Source organism: Actinia tenebrosa, unplaced genomic scaffold, assembly GCF_029948245.1.
Source record: "Actinia tenebrosa isolate PJP-AT-01 unplaced genomic scaffold, QUT_ActTen_1.0 PGA_scaffold17__23_contigs__length_9995812, whole genome shotgun sequence".
In the NCBI taxonomy this organism is placed as follows: Eukaryota; Metazoa; Cnidaria; class Anthozoa; order Actiniaria; family Actiniidae; genus Actinia; species Actinia tenebrosa.
This window is the reverse complement of record NW_028292577.1, coordinates 1,570,371-1,587,823: the sequence shown is the minus strand read 5'-3', so window position 1 is coordinate 1,587,823 and position 17,453 is coordinate 1,570,371. Positions and strand designations below refer to the sequence as shown.

The following is a 17,453-nucleotide window of genomic DNA, read 5'->3' as shown; positions in this document are numbered from 1 at the left end:
CGCCAGCTAGAGTTTGTAGAATATATTAGGAAACACTCGATTTTAGCGTCACCGACTCTTATTTGGTGCTAGCGTTAGCTAATGCTTTCTCGTTAACAATTTGAAGTCATATACTTAAAAATAACATATCAAAGGCAATTTAAAAGTATTTAACTTGGTATAAACTGAATAAACGCGTTAGCGTTCAATATTATGTAGGTATATTTTTAGCCATTCCGAGGTCGAGGGAAAGACTGGGGTCGATTTGGCATTACAGTGCATTGTGGAACGGTTTGGGGGACGAAATAAACGCTATCTTGGGAATATGACTCTTAATCAGTCCCACAATGCATTGTAATGCAAGCTCGATTCAGTTTCCTCATCCTCAGACTGGCTAATATTACACTCTAAGGATGTAAATATAGCTGTTAAAAGTTATTAGTTTCAATGTAATTTTATATATTATCGTTGTTTGTCGTTCAAGTTGCAAATTTTCTTTATTTTTCTTTACAAACCGTTGATGAATGGTTCAATTTTGCAGTTCAATAAAAACAAAAATAAAATATTAACACAAATCAAAAAGCACAATTTTCACGTCACGGTCACGTCATTGTGTTACAGTGACGTGACCGTGACGTGACCGTGATTTCGGGCATTCAAATAGAACCTTTAATTGTATAAAAAGTACATTTTGTTTAGACGGAACCGGATCCAATATGATGTCTTTTAAATAGTGGTTTTCCATCTCAACATGCGCAAAACATACTGCCTACGGCTTGACGTGTTGGCGTAGATGTTGACACGGTATCGGTCGAAACTCCACTTATGTGAATATTTCACCATTCAACTATTCACAGCGTAGAATCAATACTGTAAATATTGGGGGAGGGGGTATTGGGGGAGGGGGGGGGGGGGGGGGGAAACATTACTAGTAATTATCTTCTTTTTCCATTTTGAAATAAATAAACTTCCCCTTAGCCGGTTACGTTATAGCGAATAGTGTAGATTGTATATTAAAATTCTGATCATGTTTTACTACCAGTATATATCGTCAAAATAGCAATATGTGCGTTCCCAAAGTCTCTTCAATACAACATAAGTTCACGGTCTAGTGCGTATAAAGCTCACATGGCCAGCTAGACTCCCAGATTTGACACAAGCTGGCCGGCAAGGACGGATCTTATTTCTTGGTGCTAGTTAATATTTAACCAAGGCCAACGTACGAGTAGGCATGGCACACCCAAGAGCAACAGAACTGCGGGCTAGGAATGCTGGAGGTTTAGGCGGAGAAGTGAATCAAGAAAAGAATCTTCAAAGATTTTCAAGAAACCAAGCAACCTCTGACGAGGCTCCACTACTCGACGAAGAAACTCTCCTCAGTAAACACGAAATGGCAGAGCAACAAGCTATCGAGATCGAGCTCGAGAAGACTGGTCTAACGAAGAAAGAAAACGAGCAGTTGTTCTTTCGAGACGGTGTACGGTTAATCGATTATGTCCTGGTTTTTGAGGCGCCGGCAGCCGATACTGAGATAGATGAAGACGACCAACAGAAAGAAGACTCTCACGCTGAAAAAAGAAAAAAATACGAAGCGAATCTTAAAGAGCTTGGCTTAGAGTTAGAGTTCGAAGATGGTATCTCCACCAAGGTAAGAACAGGTATTTGCATAATAAATGAATCTTACAGACAATAATAACACCACGTGTAGTGAAATTTTAAATAATATTCAATTGATTTTCAGTTTTACAAACGTTTAAAACATGTAATCCATCTAGAATTTTGTCTGTTTTCTTTGGTAACAGTCAAATCTAAAAAATAATAATGAGAGTCTAGGCTGATTATAACCCCTGTGTAGACATAATTATATCGTAGTTTAATATTCAGCGCCAGGCGTTTGTTAGTAAACATTTTCTATTGTATTATGGCTTTAAGAAAACGTTAATGGCTTTTCCTAATTGTTACAATCATATAATATTTGATTTTGAAGTTGTTTACAACTGCTAACTTTTCGTGTCAGCTTCTCAGTTTCGAATCATTGTTGGGGTCAAGTCAGGGTTTTAGTGTAAAACACAAAATATTATCTTAAAAAGAGATCAAATATCTTGTATAATTAACTTAGGTAAAAAGTCCCCCTTACTGGGAAAGCAACAATACATTTATTATATTTGAGTTAGCAATGCAGAAGTTAAGACACACAAAGAGCACTTGGATTCTCTGGATTCTCGAAATTCGATGTTACATTCCATTTGATAAAAAGATGTGATAGCAAAATTATACTAGTTCACTATAGCTCCCATTTATCCCTTGATGAAGACTGATCAATGTAAGGGGTCTAGCAGTCCTTGTTCAGTCAGGGAGGAGGTGCAATTAGGGAAAGGTCAGATAACCTTATATTCATGCGTAAAAATAAGGCAGGCAATAGCTAGAATACACTTAAAAGTGTGTGATTTGAAAATATAGTTTATTAAAATTATAGAATTGACTTGTACATTTATATATTTACTACAATGGCACCAGTCTATTATTCCTGCGAGCAGAGTCTCCTTTTAACTCTGCTCGCAGGGCAGTCTATTATATATGTGGAGGCCCATCATTGTAAAGTGGATACCCCCAAATTGTCTCCTAATATTACTGTAACAATACTGCCTCACCTCCTTGAAAGACATCAATAAGAAACAAGAAACCCATTTGATCAGTTAAAGAACATTTTGGGTTTTAAGAAAATTGGATTTAATTTTGTTCCCCAAACCACGAGCTAAAGCCATACTCAATTACATCGAACCTCCGCCACTTGTTCCCTTGAACACTTGTATGAATTTTCTTACTCTATAAAATTTCATAAACAGGGACTACTTGTAATTTTTAAATTACCTAAAGCTTTGACAATAATTATGTTGCAATTACCCCTCAAAACTGTGGGAATGGAAATTGCATTTTCAAGAACCTGAATATTAAAATTTTCAGGGGGGTGGGGGCATTTCCCCAGAAGATATGAGGTCATTTTCTAGTTTTCAAATTTTTAAATGTAATTAATTTACTGGTCCTTCGTAGATATAGTTATTTTCAAAGATGTAGAGTTTTATATTTTTGATACATTATAGATATTTGATTCTCATTGATTTTTGATTCTATTAAGTGCAAACAATATAACCGTGAAACTTTAGTAATACTAAATAGCACAATTTCATGCAAATTCCATTGTTTTCTATTGTTTAGTTAGCACTATTTTGTACTATTAGTAATTAGTTATTCACAGATTAATTGTTTGCACTTTACTTTTATATCTATAATTTATTCATTCATATATTTCATAATTACTTAGTATTTATGGTTATTGATCTGAGGTCCCTCATGAAAAGCACCACTGGTGGTGCAGGGGTGGATCCAGGATTTTGTTCAGGGAGGGGTACGTGCTATGCACAAAGTTAACCCTGGGATGGGTACACCCCTTAGAATCAAAGGGAAAACATTATTTTATATTGGTTATCTTCCAAGTAGGGGCACAAAGTGGAACAAGAGAGGGGTGGATCTAGCTGCCCCTGGATCTGCCCCTGTTGTGATAAGATTCCCTCATTAAGTAAATTTTTTTATACATTCACCCCTCAAATTAGCCCCTAGCCTTCTATGCAGGCATTTTTATGGTCCTTTATTAAAAACCCCTGTCAATGTTCTCTTGTAACGGTGGGCACCTCGGGAAAAGAAAAGTGTCCATTAGTAGAGCTGTTTGTCAATGACTAGAGTTCCCAAAAGTGGACATACCATGATATCTTTTAATTAGAAAAATAGTATGTATCTGATTATGGGAGCTGGAAAACAATAAATAGATCAAAACTGAAGCCTTCAGCAGCTAGATAGAATATGTATAATGGCATCACAATAGCTATTTATCAGTCAAAGCTCTGTAAACATTATAGGCACATGAGCATGTTTATTAATAGAATTTTTGTTTTTAATATTGTGCTTTTTTGACGCCATTTTACATATTCTATCAAGGGGATGAAGGCTTCAGTTTTGAAGCCAAAACGTCCATATTTTTATTATTTTGGAATGTCTGATTGCTCCTACAACACTTTTAATATTTGAGGCTTTATAGTGAAGGTCAAACCGTTTGCAGATATTTTAAACGAAAGCAGAGTATCCTGATTTATTGTTTAATTATTGTTACTCAGAGGCTTAGTTCAGCTGGTAATTAAACTCAGCACCTCCTGTCAGTATGTATAACTACGATCAGATTTATGGGATGACAGGGCAGTTTATAATTGTGATATAAATGACATTATTACAAGTATAGGATTATATATTGCTTTAACCACTTGCAACTTTTCTTTGTGTCTAAATCTAGAGTTTGTGTTGTTTCTAAATTCACATTTGTTTGAGGGAAACGATTATGGATGGGGCAAGGGAAGAGGTAATAGGCATGAATGGAAAGAGGGAGAAAGGGAAGAAAGTTAAGAAAAAAAACAAAAAAACAAACAAACAAATTCTTATTAATATAGGAGTATTATACATTACTTATCATCGTTTCAGGGTAATACCAAGCGAGATACCCATTTCATTAAGATTCATGCACCATGGGAAACCCTTGTCAGGACAGCAGAAGAGATGTTAATAAAGATGCCCATCAAAGATAGTGACATTGACATTAAAACTTGGTCTGAGAAGCACTTGAGTGAAGAGTTTGTTGAATCCATTAACAGCCATGATCCGTTCAAAATCAAGGACTCTAATATCCCCCCTCGAAAGAAGCAGTTCGTAGCGACATTCAGGCGGGATCATTTGGACCAGTTCCTTGGCCATCATGACAAGGCAACATTTTTTAATCGAACTGACCGTAGCCGTATGGTCGAGCGCCTTTGCCTACAAGCATCCTTTGGCGAGAACCGTTTTGACCAGGGAATTAAACGTCTTCTCCATCAAGGAGCTTATGTTGCTGCGTACCCGCTGCATTCAGGACATGAAGAGACCCCATTTGGCCAAGTGCCGTCCAATGATCGACAACGGCTACGTCGAGACTGGGCAAGATTTGGGCGTGTGCTTAAATATCAACCATACGATGCAATCAAAGATTATTTTGGCACAGAAATTGGGCTGTATTTTGCTTGGCTTGGCTTCTATACTGCTATGCTTGTCCCAGCGGCAATATTTGGCCTGATAGTCTTTATTTATGGAATAGCAAATGCCTACGATTTCCCACCAGTTAAAGACATCTGCAATAAGTCCAATGAACGCCTTTTCTACATGTGTCCTCTCTGCGATCAGCAGTGTCCCTATTGGACGCTGATATCGAACTGTTACTATGCCATTGCAGTAAGTGCTTTTGACAACGATAGCACAGTTGCCTTTGCAATATTTATGTCGATTTGGGCGACTCTTTTCTTGGAGTTCTGGAAGCGAAGACAAGCTGTTCTGGCGTACGAGTGGCACATGATGCATTACGAAGATGAAGAAGAACAACCACGACCTGAATTCCTTGCCCGAGTCACAACCTTGAAAGAAGACCCAATTACTAAGAAAATGGTCCCTCATGTCCCTAAGATAAAACAGTACCAGAAACTCGCTGGTGTTGGAAGCTTAGTGGCATTCATGATCAGTCTCGTACTTGGGGCCGTTGTGGGCGTGGTGGTATATCGTGCATCTGTATATGGTGCTCTTTTGAGTGCTGAAGATCCAAGTATGAAGAAGAATGCCAAGATCACTACTACTATAACTGCTGCTCTCATCAACTTGATCTGTATTAATATCCTCAAAATTGTCTATGAGAAACTGGCTATGTTTCTGACGGAATGGGAGAACCCGCGTACGAATACAGATTTCACCGACAGCTTCACGTACAAGATGTATCTTTTCCAGTTTGTAAACACGTATTCTTCAATTTTCTACATTGCGTTCTTCAAGTTGAATCTAGTGATTGGCACTCCAGGGAATTATCAACGCCTTGGTGGTAGTTATCGGTTGGATGGTTGCAGTAGTGGTGGGTGTTTGATGGATCTTTGTATACAGCTAGTGATCATCATGGTCGGTCAGCAGGTCATTGGCAACATAACAGAGATAGCGATACCGTAAGTAAGCATTGAATAAAGTAGGTTTTGTACTGAGGGATGTGAGAACGTGTCATGTCCTAGCAGTTTTGATTGGATGAGCAGCTTAAGTTACATGTGATTGATCCATTGGAATCCACTGTTAATCCCATTCTTATTATTAGTCCAGTAAGCTGTAGTAACTAGAGAGTATTCTATAACTTATGAGTGATTAGAGCAGTTTTAGTATGACGACTGTGAAAATCTCAAGACAAGAGCAATGGCGTGACACGGAAAGGCATACGCTAAACCATTTAAATTGCGTGAGAATTTAATTTAGAGCTATTCAATTCAATGTAGAGCTATTGTAAGTTTTGATTTTTTGCTGGTCATTTCCGGTGGCGAAAGTTTTGCTTCAAAACCTCGCGCGGAGGCATCTATTCAATGCTGATTATCTGGAAGACAAGCTTGAGACACCCCACTTTTCTTTTTATATTTGGAATCAGCATTAAAGTTCACTATAGAATTGTAGTTTGAAAAAAGTTTAATTTTCTTCCAAAAGTAGCCAGTCACCTTAAGATTCTAAAAGAAATATCACGGTCGCGGCATGGCAGGCTTATGCACCGTGATTTTTCACAGTCATATGAAAACTGCTCTATTTCTGTTCCTAACAGCTGACTGTCAGTATAGCATATCTCTTGAACGTGCTCTAAACCTTGTATGTACCTGCCATGCTTTCTCACGTGGCCAACAAACTTTTTTTTACTTTACAGAGGATTGATGAAGTGGTGGAAGCTGAGGCAAGCTCGCAAGGACTCCTACATAGAGATTCCACGATGGGAGATTGACTATAAACTAAGTGCCCTTCCTGAGCACCATTTGTTTTGGGAATACCTTGAAGTCGGTAAGCCATCCAGCCAGCCAGCCAAATAGACCTGTTTTGAATTCGTTAACCGACAGGATGGTCCATCTTTGGTACATGCATAAGGAATGCATGATGTGCAAAAGATATTTATACCGTAGCTGGACCATGTATCATGTTTGCTTTCTCAAGACAGGTCTATGCATAGGCAGTATCCTTTCTGAAGCTTCAGCAATTCCAATTGGTTACATACTGGCAGTAAAAAATCTGAAATCCAACAACGGGCTTTTCATTAGTAATCGAAGATTCGATACATTCCTTTCTTGCTTCTGGTTGGAGTGCGTGTCAACAAAGCAGTTTCTTATTTTGTGTAAATTAGTCCCGTCTGTTTTTTTCTCGATTTTGTTCTCAACATGAAAACACTAATTAATGTCATTTTTTATTAAGTTCTCCAGTTTGGATTCGTCACCATGTTCGTGGCTGCCTTCCCTCTAGCTCCACTCTTCTCTCTCATCAACACGGCAGTAGAAATACGTGTTGACGCTATCAACTTTGTTTGTCAGTTCCGACGCCCGACTGCCCACCGAGCTCAGGATATTGGCGCCTGGTTTAACATCATGGAAGGCTTGGCCAATATTTCTGTCCTCATCAATGCCTTTGTGATAGCTTTTACTTCTGACTTTATTCCAAGGTAAGTTTATGCATATAGATTTAGTTAAATTAAATAAAATACACGTTCAGAGTAATTTAAGTTTTAGAAAGTTTAATGACTTTTCAGAAGGCCGCAAACTTCCTTCATTTGGATTGAATTATTTGTGCGTTTCTACTTAGAACTGTAGAACGTAGAACTGTAATTCCAAGGCCTTTCAACTGCAGATTATGTTACGATCATTTCTGTATTGTTTAGACTAGTGTACAAGTACAAGTACAGCGAAGATGGAACTCTCAATGGCTACCTCAACAACAGCATGTCATACTTTAACGTAGACGACTACAATGTAACCGACCCACAAGCACAGCCTCTCGAAAAATACGCCCACGCGTTTTTGAATTACTCTCAACCTTTCTGCCGGTAAGAGTTATCGTGATACATTTTATCACAATTAACAGAGATTGAAAAGCAGTTTCCTTTTCATTCCCAGTTTTCCAAATCTCAGTCGATCTCCGAATAAGGCTACTGTTTCGGCACAGCCTTAGTCTTGATAACCATATCATGCTCAATCTCATCAATTGATGGTTTTCACGGCGGCCATGTTGGAGGAAGTTAACAAAAGAATTGTCAATGAATTCTTTTGTTATATCCTCCAACATATGGCCGCCGTGTCTTTTGTTATTTGATTCTCTTGGGAATGGTTGAAAACCATCAATAGTTCTTTTAAAAAAAGAAGAAAAAATATGGCTTTTCGCAAACTCCTTTTTTTCTGCATGGGTATCTATTTAGATTAATGCTAGATATCTGTATCAGTTACCCAGGTTACCATGAACCACACAAGCCATACGATGTCACCAAGCAACACTGGCACGTGATTGCAGCCCGCCTTGCCTTCGTATTCGTCTTCCAGTACTTGGTGTATTGCGTGACAAAGTTTGTGTCGTGGGTCATACCTGATAAGCCTCGTCATCTTCAGCTAAGGATTAAGCGAGAGGAATACCTTGCCCAAAAGGCTTTGGAAGAGACCATGTCGTCCTCTGTTATCGCTTAATACCTTAATAATGGTACGTTTTAGTTTTAAAAGTTTTTACGGAATTACCATAGCTGTAAAGAGCATGTTAAAATTAGAAAACGGTGAAAATTAAAGGAAATCAGCTCAAAACCCACGAAGATATGAATCCCGAAAACTGTGGATTTTATAAGGAAATCCTTGGTGGTTGGCATGATTGCCTTACACAAATGTTTTTATGCAAAAATTCGATTTTTGAAAATGTCTTTGCGAGTTTCGAACTTCCTTCCTTCAAACTTCTTAGTTTTACTTATTGTAACATGCTCTTGACCTTTGGAATTACACGATAAAAACTCATTGGCCTTCAGTTAGTGGTAATGATTCCTAACGAGTTTAGAATATTTTCACTTTCTTTTATTTGATTTTTGTTAACAATTGCATGTTTTTTCTTTTCTCCAGCTGTCCTCTAAGGTCATACGCATCGCCAACCAACATTAATGATACCTGCAACGTGTAGTCAAAACGTTATATGTTTTTTATATGTTATTATGTATATGTATTGGTCTGTATAGAGTGGTAAGTCACTGGTCATAGTCTGCAACACGCTTAATTACTCCCTCAGCATTTCATAGTAATCTCTTACTTAAAACAACAGAATTCATGATTACCGCAGTATCAGTAAAAATCAAAAAGGTCTATTGATTCAGCGCCGACCTACTTACGATAATCTTAATAATGCACACCTCAACAGTTCAAACCCGGCCATCCACTCTGGAATGCCACGGATCTTCACTAGATTTTTTTTATATTTTTGAAATTTCGTTGGCGTTTAAAAATCCAGAGCAAAGTAATCCTCACAATTAGCAAAAATATATAAGTTTAAAAAATTTAAAATTAGTTCCGAGTACAGGGCTGTCAACTCTCCCGGATAAACCGGGAGTCTCCAGATTTTGGGCCGTATCTCCCGGTCTCCAGATTAGAGTCTCAAATCTCCCGGACAATCCCCGAAGCTGACCATTTTTTCTTGTGAGACCCGAGTTTCACAACCATAAAATTCCAATTATCTTATGTTGTTTGTGTTATTTTACATCGCTAACAAAATCAAATCGTTCCTCATGGCTGTTCTTGCAAGCAGGCCATTGTAATGAAGCGATAATCTGATTGGTCAGAAATAAACCAATCACATCAAATGTTACAAACCGAAAGGCGTCTTTTCGCGCGCTTTTTGACGCGCTGTGACGTCATGTCCCTTTCCTATCAATTCTCCAGATTTGAATATCTCGGGGGTTGACAGCCCTGCGAGTATATGTAACACCCTTGTTAGTTTGCTATTAGTCATTCCGGTGTTGAGGAAAAACCTTGGTTGAGTTAGCATTGCAGTGCATTGTGGGGCTGTCTTAGGGGACATATATCCAAGATGGCGTCTATTTAGTCCACTAAAACAGTCCCACAATGCACTACTACAATGTCCACTAGACCCAGTGTATCCTCAACTTCGGTATGGGTAATTAAAAGATTGTCTGTTTATTTTCGTACATATTTTGAGAAAATAATATATTAAAGATATTATGTCAAGTAAAGCCTGTATCATACCGTCGATATCGCTTGCATGCATGCAGCCGCGGTGCTATGGGAAAGACCTTTTTGTGTTACGATAGGTCAGAGCAATGCGAGTTACATTTGCCTTGACTTTGATCAGCCAAGAGGTTTTTTGGGTATCGATAAAAATCTGAAGTTATAGCATTTCACAAGCGTACACGGTATTTACACTTAGGCCCTGGCTAAACGAGGAAACAAGTTTCCCGCGCGGCGCATGTTCCCGAATGATACCAAGTTTAGCCACATGCGAAACATTGCTACGTGCAACAAATTTTGCTTCAAAGACGAAAAAATGTTCCTGCTGTGCGGCAGAAACATTTCATGATCATGCTTCCAAGACGCATGGAAACAATGTTTCCCAATGTTTCCTCGTTTAGCCACGAAAGTCAACATTCTAAGAGGGGATGTCAGCAAAAATCGAACAATTTTGAAATTTTGTGGCAACGGTCGAAAAATCGATTTCGCTCATATTCTAACCTTAGGTAGGCCTTATTCTAACTAGAACCACTATGTAGTTTGTTTTTAAAAATATCGCTTATTTTACGAGAAAAACGAGAAAATTGATTTTTGCGGATTTAAGCCTTTTGACGGCGGAAAGAAATCGACTACTTCAGAGCCTTCGCGTCGCAAAGAAAAGTAATTCAGACATATAAAACCATTATAATCTTATCAATTGGTATCTAAACTTGTTTTAGAAAAATGTTCAGCTATCTCAGTTTCCTTTTTCAAGACGAAAAAAAATTTTTTTTGACCCATACATTTTACAATACCAAGAGTATAGAAAGTTTAAAAAAATATTTTGGTATGTGCTATATAAAATAATGGGCTAAAATTTGGGCTAGTTAAAGTTAAGATGCTATATAATCTTATTCCACTGAAATTTGGTTGGGTAAATTATTTATCGCGTAAATAAAAAGCTTGAAATTCTTAAAAAATTCAGCGATTTCTCTGTCGGCAAAGATCAGTCGATTTCAATAGTTCTGCACAAACAACGCAATAAATCCGAGTTTGTTCGTTTTTCGAGCAATAATCTAAAGCAAAAATACTTTAAAAGGCCTAAGTTATTATTTTTAAGATAACGAAGAATCTTTTGAGGCTCAGATTCAAACACGCTTTGCTATTCGCGACTGAGAAGTGGACTGAGTATTGTAAGCAAACTTGAATAACTAACAAAGTGTCTAACGATTACAGTAGGGATTGCTCACCATATTTTCGGATTACTTCAGACTATTCTGCTTTAACCGTTGAATATTATTTATAGTTAGGTGAAGAATAAGTAGTCGTTCTATTTTTCTTGCTCCTACCATGATAAATTGGGAAAGGACGGTAATCTGAGATGTAAACATGTAATCCACAATGCATGCCGCTTAAAACAATACACGTCACCAGTGACACCAAACTGACAGTGACATCTGATTATAAGATATCGTCGTGTGTTTCATATTTTTGAGATGAATTTCCTAGGTAACTGAGGATAAACTAACAAACTTTTGGTTGGAGGAAGCTGTGGGTTCGATCCAAAGGACAGGAAACGAGATACTGCCATAATCCCTTTATTGGCCTGCAGAAAGGAGATTTTCGACCACAAGACCGCCTTTGCGTTCTCTGGCCCCGAAAATGAAGTTGACTTGATCTTGAGTCGGGCAGCCATATTTGTTTGTCCAAATGATGTTGATACGTGGTCAATATGTCCATTCCATCGTTCAAAATTAGGATTGGGATGGACAAGAGGCTGCAATACAAGGTGCAGAGTACCTGTTGAAATATCTAAGCATCAAAAGACCAAAGGAAAATGGCCGAGATTTGAAAGAGGAATAGGAAAATCCGATTCGTCTATGATATTAAATAAGACTGAGGTATTCCTACAAGTAGGTTCAGGTCAGTAACAAGTTTGCATTCCTAATGATACTCGAGGTTTGATTTGCGCATTTTTTCTTTCTATGAAATACTTTTATAGTAATAAAAATGTTTCTTTCATTTACTTGTAGGAATGTGCATAAATTGCAGAAAAACTCTTAAACAACTCGAAGACTCCGATCCACAGACTCCGGTCACCACCAGCGCCTCCCAAAGACAGGAACTGGATGAACAGAGGATTGTTGAGCAAATAAGTAATTTGTCGCTGGTAAATATCTTTTCTCCTTGAAAACTGAAGGAATGCTTTTATTACTAAAATAAATGATTTTTGTGCGTTAGTGCTGTTTTCAAAACCCTTGGTTATTTTATATTTGTTTATTTGTTAGTCGGTTTGGTAATCAGATTAAATTAGTAAAGGCGGCGCGAGTGGCGGCGGATTGGTATAATATGAAAAAGTGTGGAGCGGGAAATGGGAAGGGGAGTGGGAAGGGAATGGAGAGGAAGTGGGAAACTCTGAAAATCAACAAAACGTTAATGCGTATTTTACATGTTTTTGTGGGTCGGGAATTTACGTATTCTACCGATAAATGAAATCAGAATTAGAAGTGCGTTCATTTTCTTATATTTTTTTAAATTATTTTTTCTGTTAAATAATTTTAGGACGAAAAGGAGGAGGTGACGTTTAATCCAAAGTTCTCCACGCCTACAAGTCTGTATCAACCAAGCGAATCTTCTTACTTATCCGTCACTGTGGAAGAAACGGAGGTTGTTCCTTCCCCAAAAGAAAAATTGAATGCCTTCCTTTGTTCACGGGACATTAGCCCTATTCGTCATTCTCTTTTGTTGCCATGGGAACAAACATCAGAGCGCACAAAGCGTTTTCATATCCGGAAAACGCAACAGGTTGTAGATGCATGCCTGAAGGAGATTGCTCCTGAAGATTCTGAAATGCTATTTTCTGCATTGAAAGAAACGAAGTCTAATAAATGTAGTGTTGATAACTCCCTTATGGAGGCTTTATCTGAATGCTACAATAACAGCAGTTCTTGGAGCACCCGCAGACAGATATTATCCATCATGGCGGACAAATTGAGTTTTAAAGAGCTTCGCAGGTGGATACCTAGTTTGACAAGATATCGCTTCAATCTTGCAAGACACCACCTTTTACTCCACGGCAGAGGGGCAGTTTTACCTTCCACTAAGAACACGCGAATGTACGTTCAACCAGAAAAGCTTGAGCACTTCATTATATTCATTACCAGCTCACATATTGTACAAGATTTGCCATTTGGCGAGAAAACGCTTAAGTTATCGTCACAAACAGAAATCAGGATCCCAAATGTTATACGATCTTTGATACCTGAGCAAATTATTTGTCAGTACCAAAGCTATTGTCAAGAGACAGGTTTCAAACCAATGAGTCGTAGTTCGTTATGCAGAGTTCTCAGCGTATGTTCAGCTTCAATACGCAAATCTTTACAGGGCTTAGACAACTTTTCAGCACTTGGAGCAAAAGCCTTTGATGATCTTGAAGAGTTGGTTGAAAAGCTTGGAGACACTTACGGGAATGGGCTTACTTGGGCGAAGGAAATAAAGCAGAATCTCAAACTAGCAAAGCGTTACTTCAAAGGCGACTATAAGGTAAACTAAATGTTCACTTTCAGTTATTCTGCAACAATTCATTATTGAAAGCGCACGCTGCAGTAAAATCCCAAGCTCCAAACCAATAAGCATCATGAAATACATGCATAATATCGTTATAATGTTTTGTTGAAGGTTCACGTTACCAAAAGCTCAAAAGTTGCAGATCATTGCAGAACGCACGCCCTAAGTTATCCAAGTGAAGATGACCACATGGTTGACTGTGACCACGAGCATGACCTGAAATGCGATAGATGTAACTTATTTCCTGTAACTCTGAAAGAAATAAAATGCGTAGTAGAAAGCACTAGATGCACCTTGGAAGATAAAGGAGAAATGGAGTTCTTGATCTCCCAGTCCGCGCAGAACATCGAGGCCTGGAAGTCCCATCTTTTACGATCAATTAATCAAGATCAAGCAAGGCAAGAAATTATTAAAGATTTAAGAAAGGAGGCAGTGCTTTTAGTTTCCGACTGGGCAATGAAGTTTTTGCCAAGAAAGTTCCGAGAAAGCCAGCAAGACTGGTTTGGTAAGCGCGGGATCCCCTGGCACATAACTGTTGCCATGACCAAAACAGATGAAGGAGAAATGAAAATGTTGACGTTTGTACATATATTTGAAAGCTGCATTCAGGACAGTCCTGCTGTTCTGGCTATTTTTGACGACGTTCTACAGCAACTTAAGAGCATCACTTCTGACATTACCTCTCTTTACCTCAGACAAGATAATGCCGGATGTTATCATTCTGCATCGACAATCCTTGGCATTTATCAGGTTGCATCACAAAATGACTTTAATCTAGTGCGCATTGATTTCTCAGACCCGCAGGGCGGCAAAGGCGCATGCGATAGAAAGGCTGCAACTATCAAGAATCATATGAAGAAGTATTTAAACTCAGGACATGATATAGATACTGCTCAACAAATGAAGTGTGCTATGGAGTCATTTGGAGGAATCCCTGGGGTAAGAGTAACACTGTGCGGCGCTCAAGCTTCTCCAGACTTATCAGAAAAATGGGAAGGTGTGAGCTTTATTAACAACATCGCTTACAGCAATGAAGGAATTACAGTTTGGAGGGCTTATGAAATTGGTGCTGGCAAATTTATGCCTTGGAGTAGCTTTAATCTGCCCAACAAATTGCCAAAGCTCAACAAGATTCCAGATTATGAAGTATTAAAGGTTACCTTTCTTTCCATCAAAGCAAGAAAAATGCCGACAAAAAAACCCGCTCTTAAAGCTGAGTCACTGCAGAAGGTAAAAAAAGTTAAGGATAATGATGATGATGACGATGATGATGACGATGATGATAATGATGATGATGTCAACTTAACAGAAGATAACCAAGACGAAGATAGTGAGGGCGCGAAAATTGGTCGAGATGACGAAAATGCGTTATTCTTTTGCCCCGAAGAAGGCTGTATTATGTCTTTTCAGAGATATTCTTCTCTCGAAAAGCATATTGATTATGGAAGCCACAAATATGTTCTTGAGCATGAAACTCTGTATGACAGAGCTATGATTATGTACGCTACAAAGCTAGAGCATGGTGCTACTGACGTTCCTCAGATAGATGGGGACACTACCGTCAATCTAGATCATGATCAAGTGCTTCCTAAAGGATGGGCACTAAAATCAGCAGCAAAACGAAAAAGATTTAATGAAGCACAGAAAAACTATCTAACCGATATTTTTGAAAACGGAGAATCAACTGGAAGGAAGGCCAATCCTGCAGCTGTGGCCCAGACCATGAGAAGGGCCAAAAACAAAGATGGCTCAAGTATGTTCAATAAGAATGAATATCTTACGTCGCAACAAATTGCAGGCTTTTTCTCGCGTTTGGCAAGAAAAAAGAAGCTAGGCTCAGCTGATGACGAAGACAACGATGAAATGAAGAAAAATGAGGAAAACAAAGAAAAAGAATTGTTTCATGTAATGAATGAAGTAATGGAACTGGTTTCTGCAAAACATCCAATCATGTTTGATCATTACAATATCTGCGAAATGGCATCCAAATCCAAGCTATCATCTTTTTCAATCCAAATGCTTCAGGAAATCTGTGCCTCCTTCGAGCTTGAGACGTCTCACATTAAGACAAGACGCAAGAAGCCATACTTACATCTCCTGCAAGAATTAGTCAACACCTGTATTTGCAGTCTGTCTCTCTTGAAGGTAAAGTTTGTTAGTTTATCCTCAGTTACCTAGGAAATTCATCTCAAAAATATGAAACACACGACGATATCTTATAATCAGATGTCACTGTCAGTTTGGTGTCACTGGTGACGTGTATTGTTTTAAGCGGCATGCATTGTGGATTACATGTTTACATCTCAGATTACCGTCCTTTCCCAATTTATCATGGTAGGAGCAAGAAAAATAGAACGACTACTTATTCTTCACCTAACTATAAATAATATTCAACGGTTAAAGCAGAATAGTCTGAAGTAATCCGAAAATATGGTGAGCAATCCCTACTGTAATCGTTAGACACTTTGTTAGTTATTCAAGTTTGCTTACAATACTCAGTCCACTTCTCAGTCGCGAATAGCAAAGCGTGTTTGAATCTGAGCCTCAAAAGATTCTTCGTTATCTTAAAAATAATAACTTAGGCCTTTTAAAGTATTTTTGCTTTAGATTATTGCTCGAAAAACGAACAAACTCGGATTTATTGCGTTGTTTGTGCAGAACTATTGAAATCGACTGATCTTTGCCGACAGAGAAATCGCTGAATTTTTTAAGAATTTCAAGCTTTTTATTTACGCGATAAATAATTTACCCAACCAAATTTCAGTGGAATAAGATTATATAGCATCTTAACTTTAACTAGCCCAAATTTTAGCCCATTATTTTATATAGCACATACCAAAATATTTTTTTAAACTTTCTATACTCTTGGTATTGTAAAATGTATGGGTCAAAAAAAAATTTTTTTCGTCTTGAAAAAGGAAACTGAGATAGCTGAACATTTTCCTAAAACAAGTTTAGATACCAATTGATAAGATTATAATGGTTTTATATGTCTGAATTACTTTTCTTTGCGACGCGAAGGCTCTGAAGTAGTCGATTTCTTTCCGCCGTCAAAAGGCTTAAATCCGCAAAAATCAATTTTCTCGTTTTTCTCGTAAAATAAGCGATATTTTTAAAAACAAACTACATAGTGGTTCTAGTTAGAATAAGGCCTACCTAAGGTTAGAATATGAGCGAAATCGATTTTTCGACCGTTGCCACAAAATGTTCGATTTTTGCTGACATCCCCTCCTAAAAGTTCGTTACTTAGCAACGCTAGCTCTATTTTGAAAGTGCGCATACGCTAACCGATATTGAGCAAACATGTTTCTCGATGTTCCCTGACAGTTTTGCCACCCTTGGAAACATTTAAGAAAACATGTTTCCTCGTTTTGCCAGGGCCTTAGGATTTCTCAGCCATCCATACGTTCGTCACATAATTCTTCGATTGCAAGTTACGTCGTCGCGGCCTCTCGGGGGAGCGTTGAAATTTTAGCAAAAGATTTCTTATTATAGCATCTATTGTTAACGGCACCAGAATGGCCGCCAGGCTTTTGTCTTTTAACTCTTTTGGGAATGCTTGCAATAGACCGTTTTCTCAACTGGTTGCGTGCGCATCCAACTTGACGGGCCACAAAACTAAAAAATACAAATTGAGTAAAATTGAGAAGACAGTTTTATATTTAAAGAGGAGGATAATCGATTTTATGAATTCTTATAGAAAAAAAATTTCATAGCAATGCATGATACTACTCGTGTTCTGGTATCGTGGCTCGTCAAGTTCCTTAAATTTGGATGCGCACGCAACCTTGAGAAAACGGTCTATACATCGCA

The 17,453-nt window shown here is 38.1% G+C and overlaps 2 protein-coding genes across 2 annotated transcripts; both read left to right on the top strand.

Moving 5' to 3' along the window:
• The first annotated feature begins 1,132 nt into the window (after positions 1 to 1,132).
• Positions 1,133 to 10,099, top strand: LOC116301923 (anoctamin-4). Its single transcript, XM_031711093.2, has 7 exons — positions 1,133 to 1,627; positions 4,507 to 6,038; positions 6,770 to 6,900; positions 7,306 to 7,549; positions 7,766 to 7,930; positions 8,324 to 8,574; positions 8,979 to 10,099. Exons 1-6 carry the CDS (start codon positions 1,211 to 1,213, stop codon positions 8,559 to 8,561), a joined length of 2,727 nt encoding a protein of 908 aa, XP_031566953.2. The 5' UTR covers positions 1,133 to 1,210; the 3' UTR covers positions 8,562 to 8,574; positions 8,979 to 10,099.
• Positions 10,100 to 10,883: 784 nt separating this feature from the next.
• On the top strand, positions 10,884 to 16,073 carry LOC148910196 (uncharacterized). Its single transcript, XM_089031740.1, has 4 exons — positions 10,884 to 11,996; positions 12,107 to 12,243; positions 12,636 to 13,616; positions 13,752 to 16,073. The coding sequence occupies exons 1-4, from the start codon at positions 11,954 to 11,956 to the stop codon at positions 15,816 to 15,818; spliced, it is 3,228 nt and encodes a 1,075-aa protein (XP_088887866.1). The 5' UTR covers positions 10,884 to 11,953; the 3' UTR covers positions 15,819 to 16,073.
• The last annotated feature ends 1,380 nt before the right edge of the window (positions 16,074 to 17,453 follow it).

Excerpts from the sequence above, each read along its gene's own strand:
- LOC116301923 (XM_031711093.2), top strand. The coding sequence starts at position 1,211 with ATGGCACACCCAAGAGCAACAGAACTGCGGGCTAGGAATGCTGGAGGT. Across the intron at positions 1,628-4,506 it reads AAGATGGTATCTCCACCAAG|GGTAATACCAAGCGAGATAC; the intron begins GTAAGAACAGGT and ends TCATCGTTTCAG. Across the intron at positions 6,039-6,769 it reads ATAACAGAGATAGCGATACC|AGGATTGATGAAGTGGTGGA; the intron begins GTAAGTAAGCAT and ends TTTACTTTACAG.
- LOC148910196 (XM_089031740.1), top strand. The coding sequence starts at position 11,954 with ATGATATTAAATAAGACTGAGGTATTCCTACAAGTAGGTTCAG. Across the intron at positions 11,997-12,106 it reads ATTCCTACAAGTAGGTTCAG|GAATGTGCATAAATTGCAGA; the intron begins GTCAGTAACAAG and ends ATTTACTTGTAG. Across the intron at positions 13,617-13,751 it reads ACTTCAAAGGCGACTATAAG|GTTCACGTTACCAAAAGCTC; the intron begins GTAAACTAAATG and ends GTTTTGTTGAAG.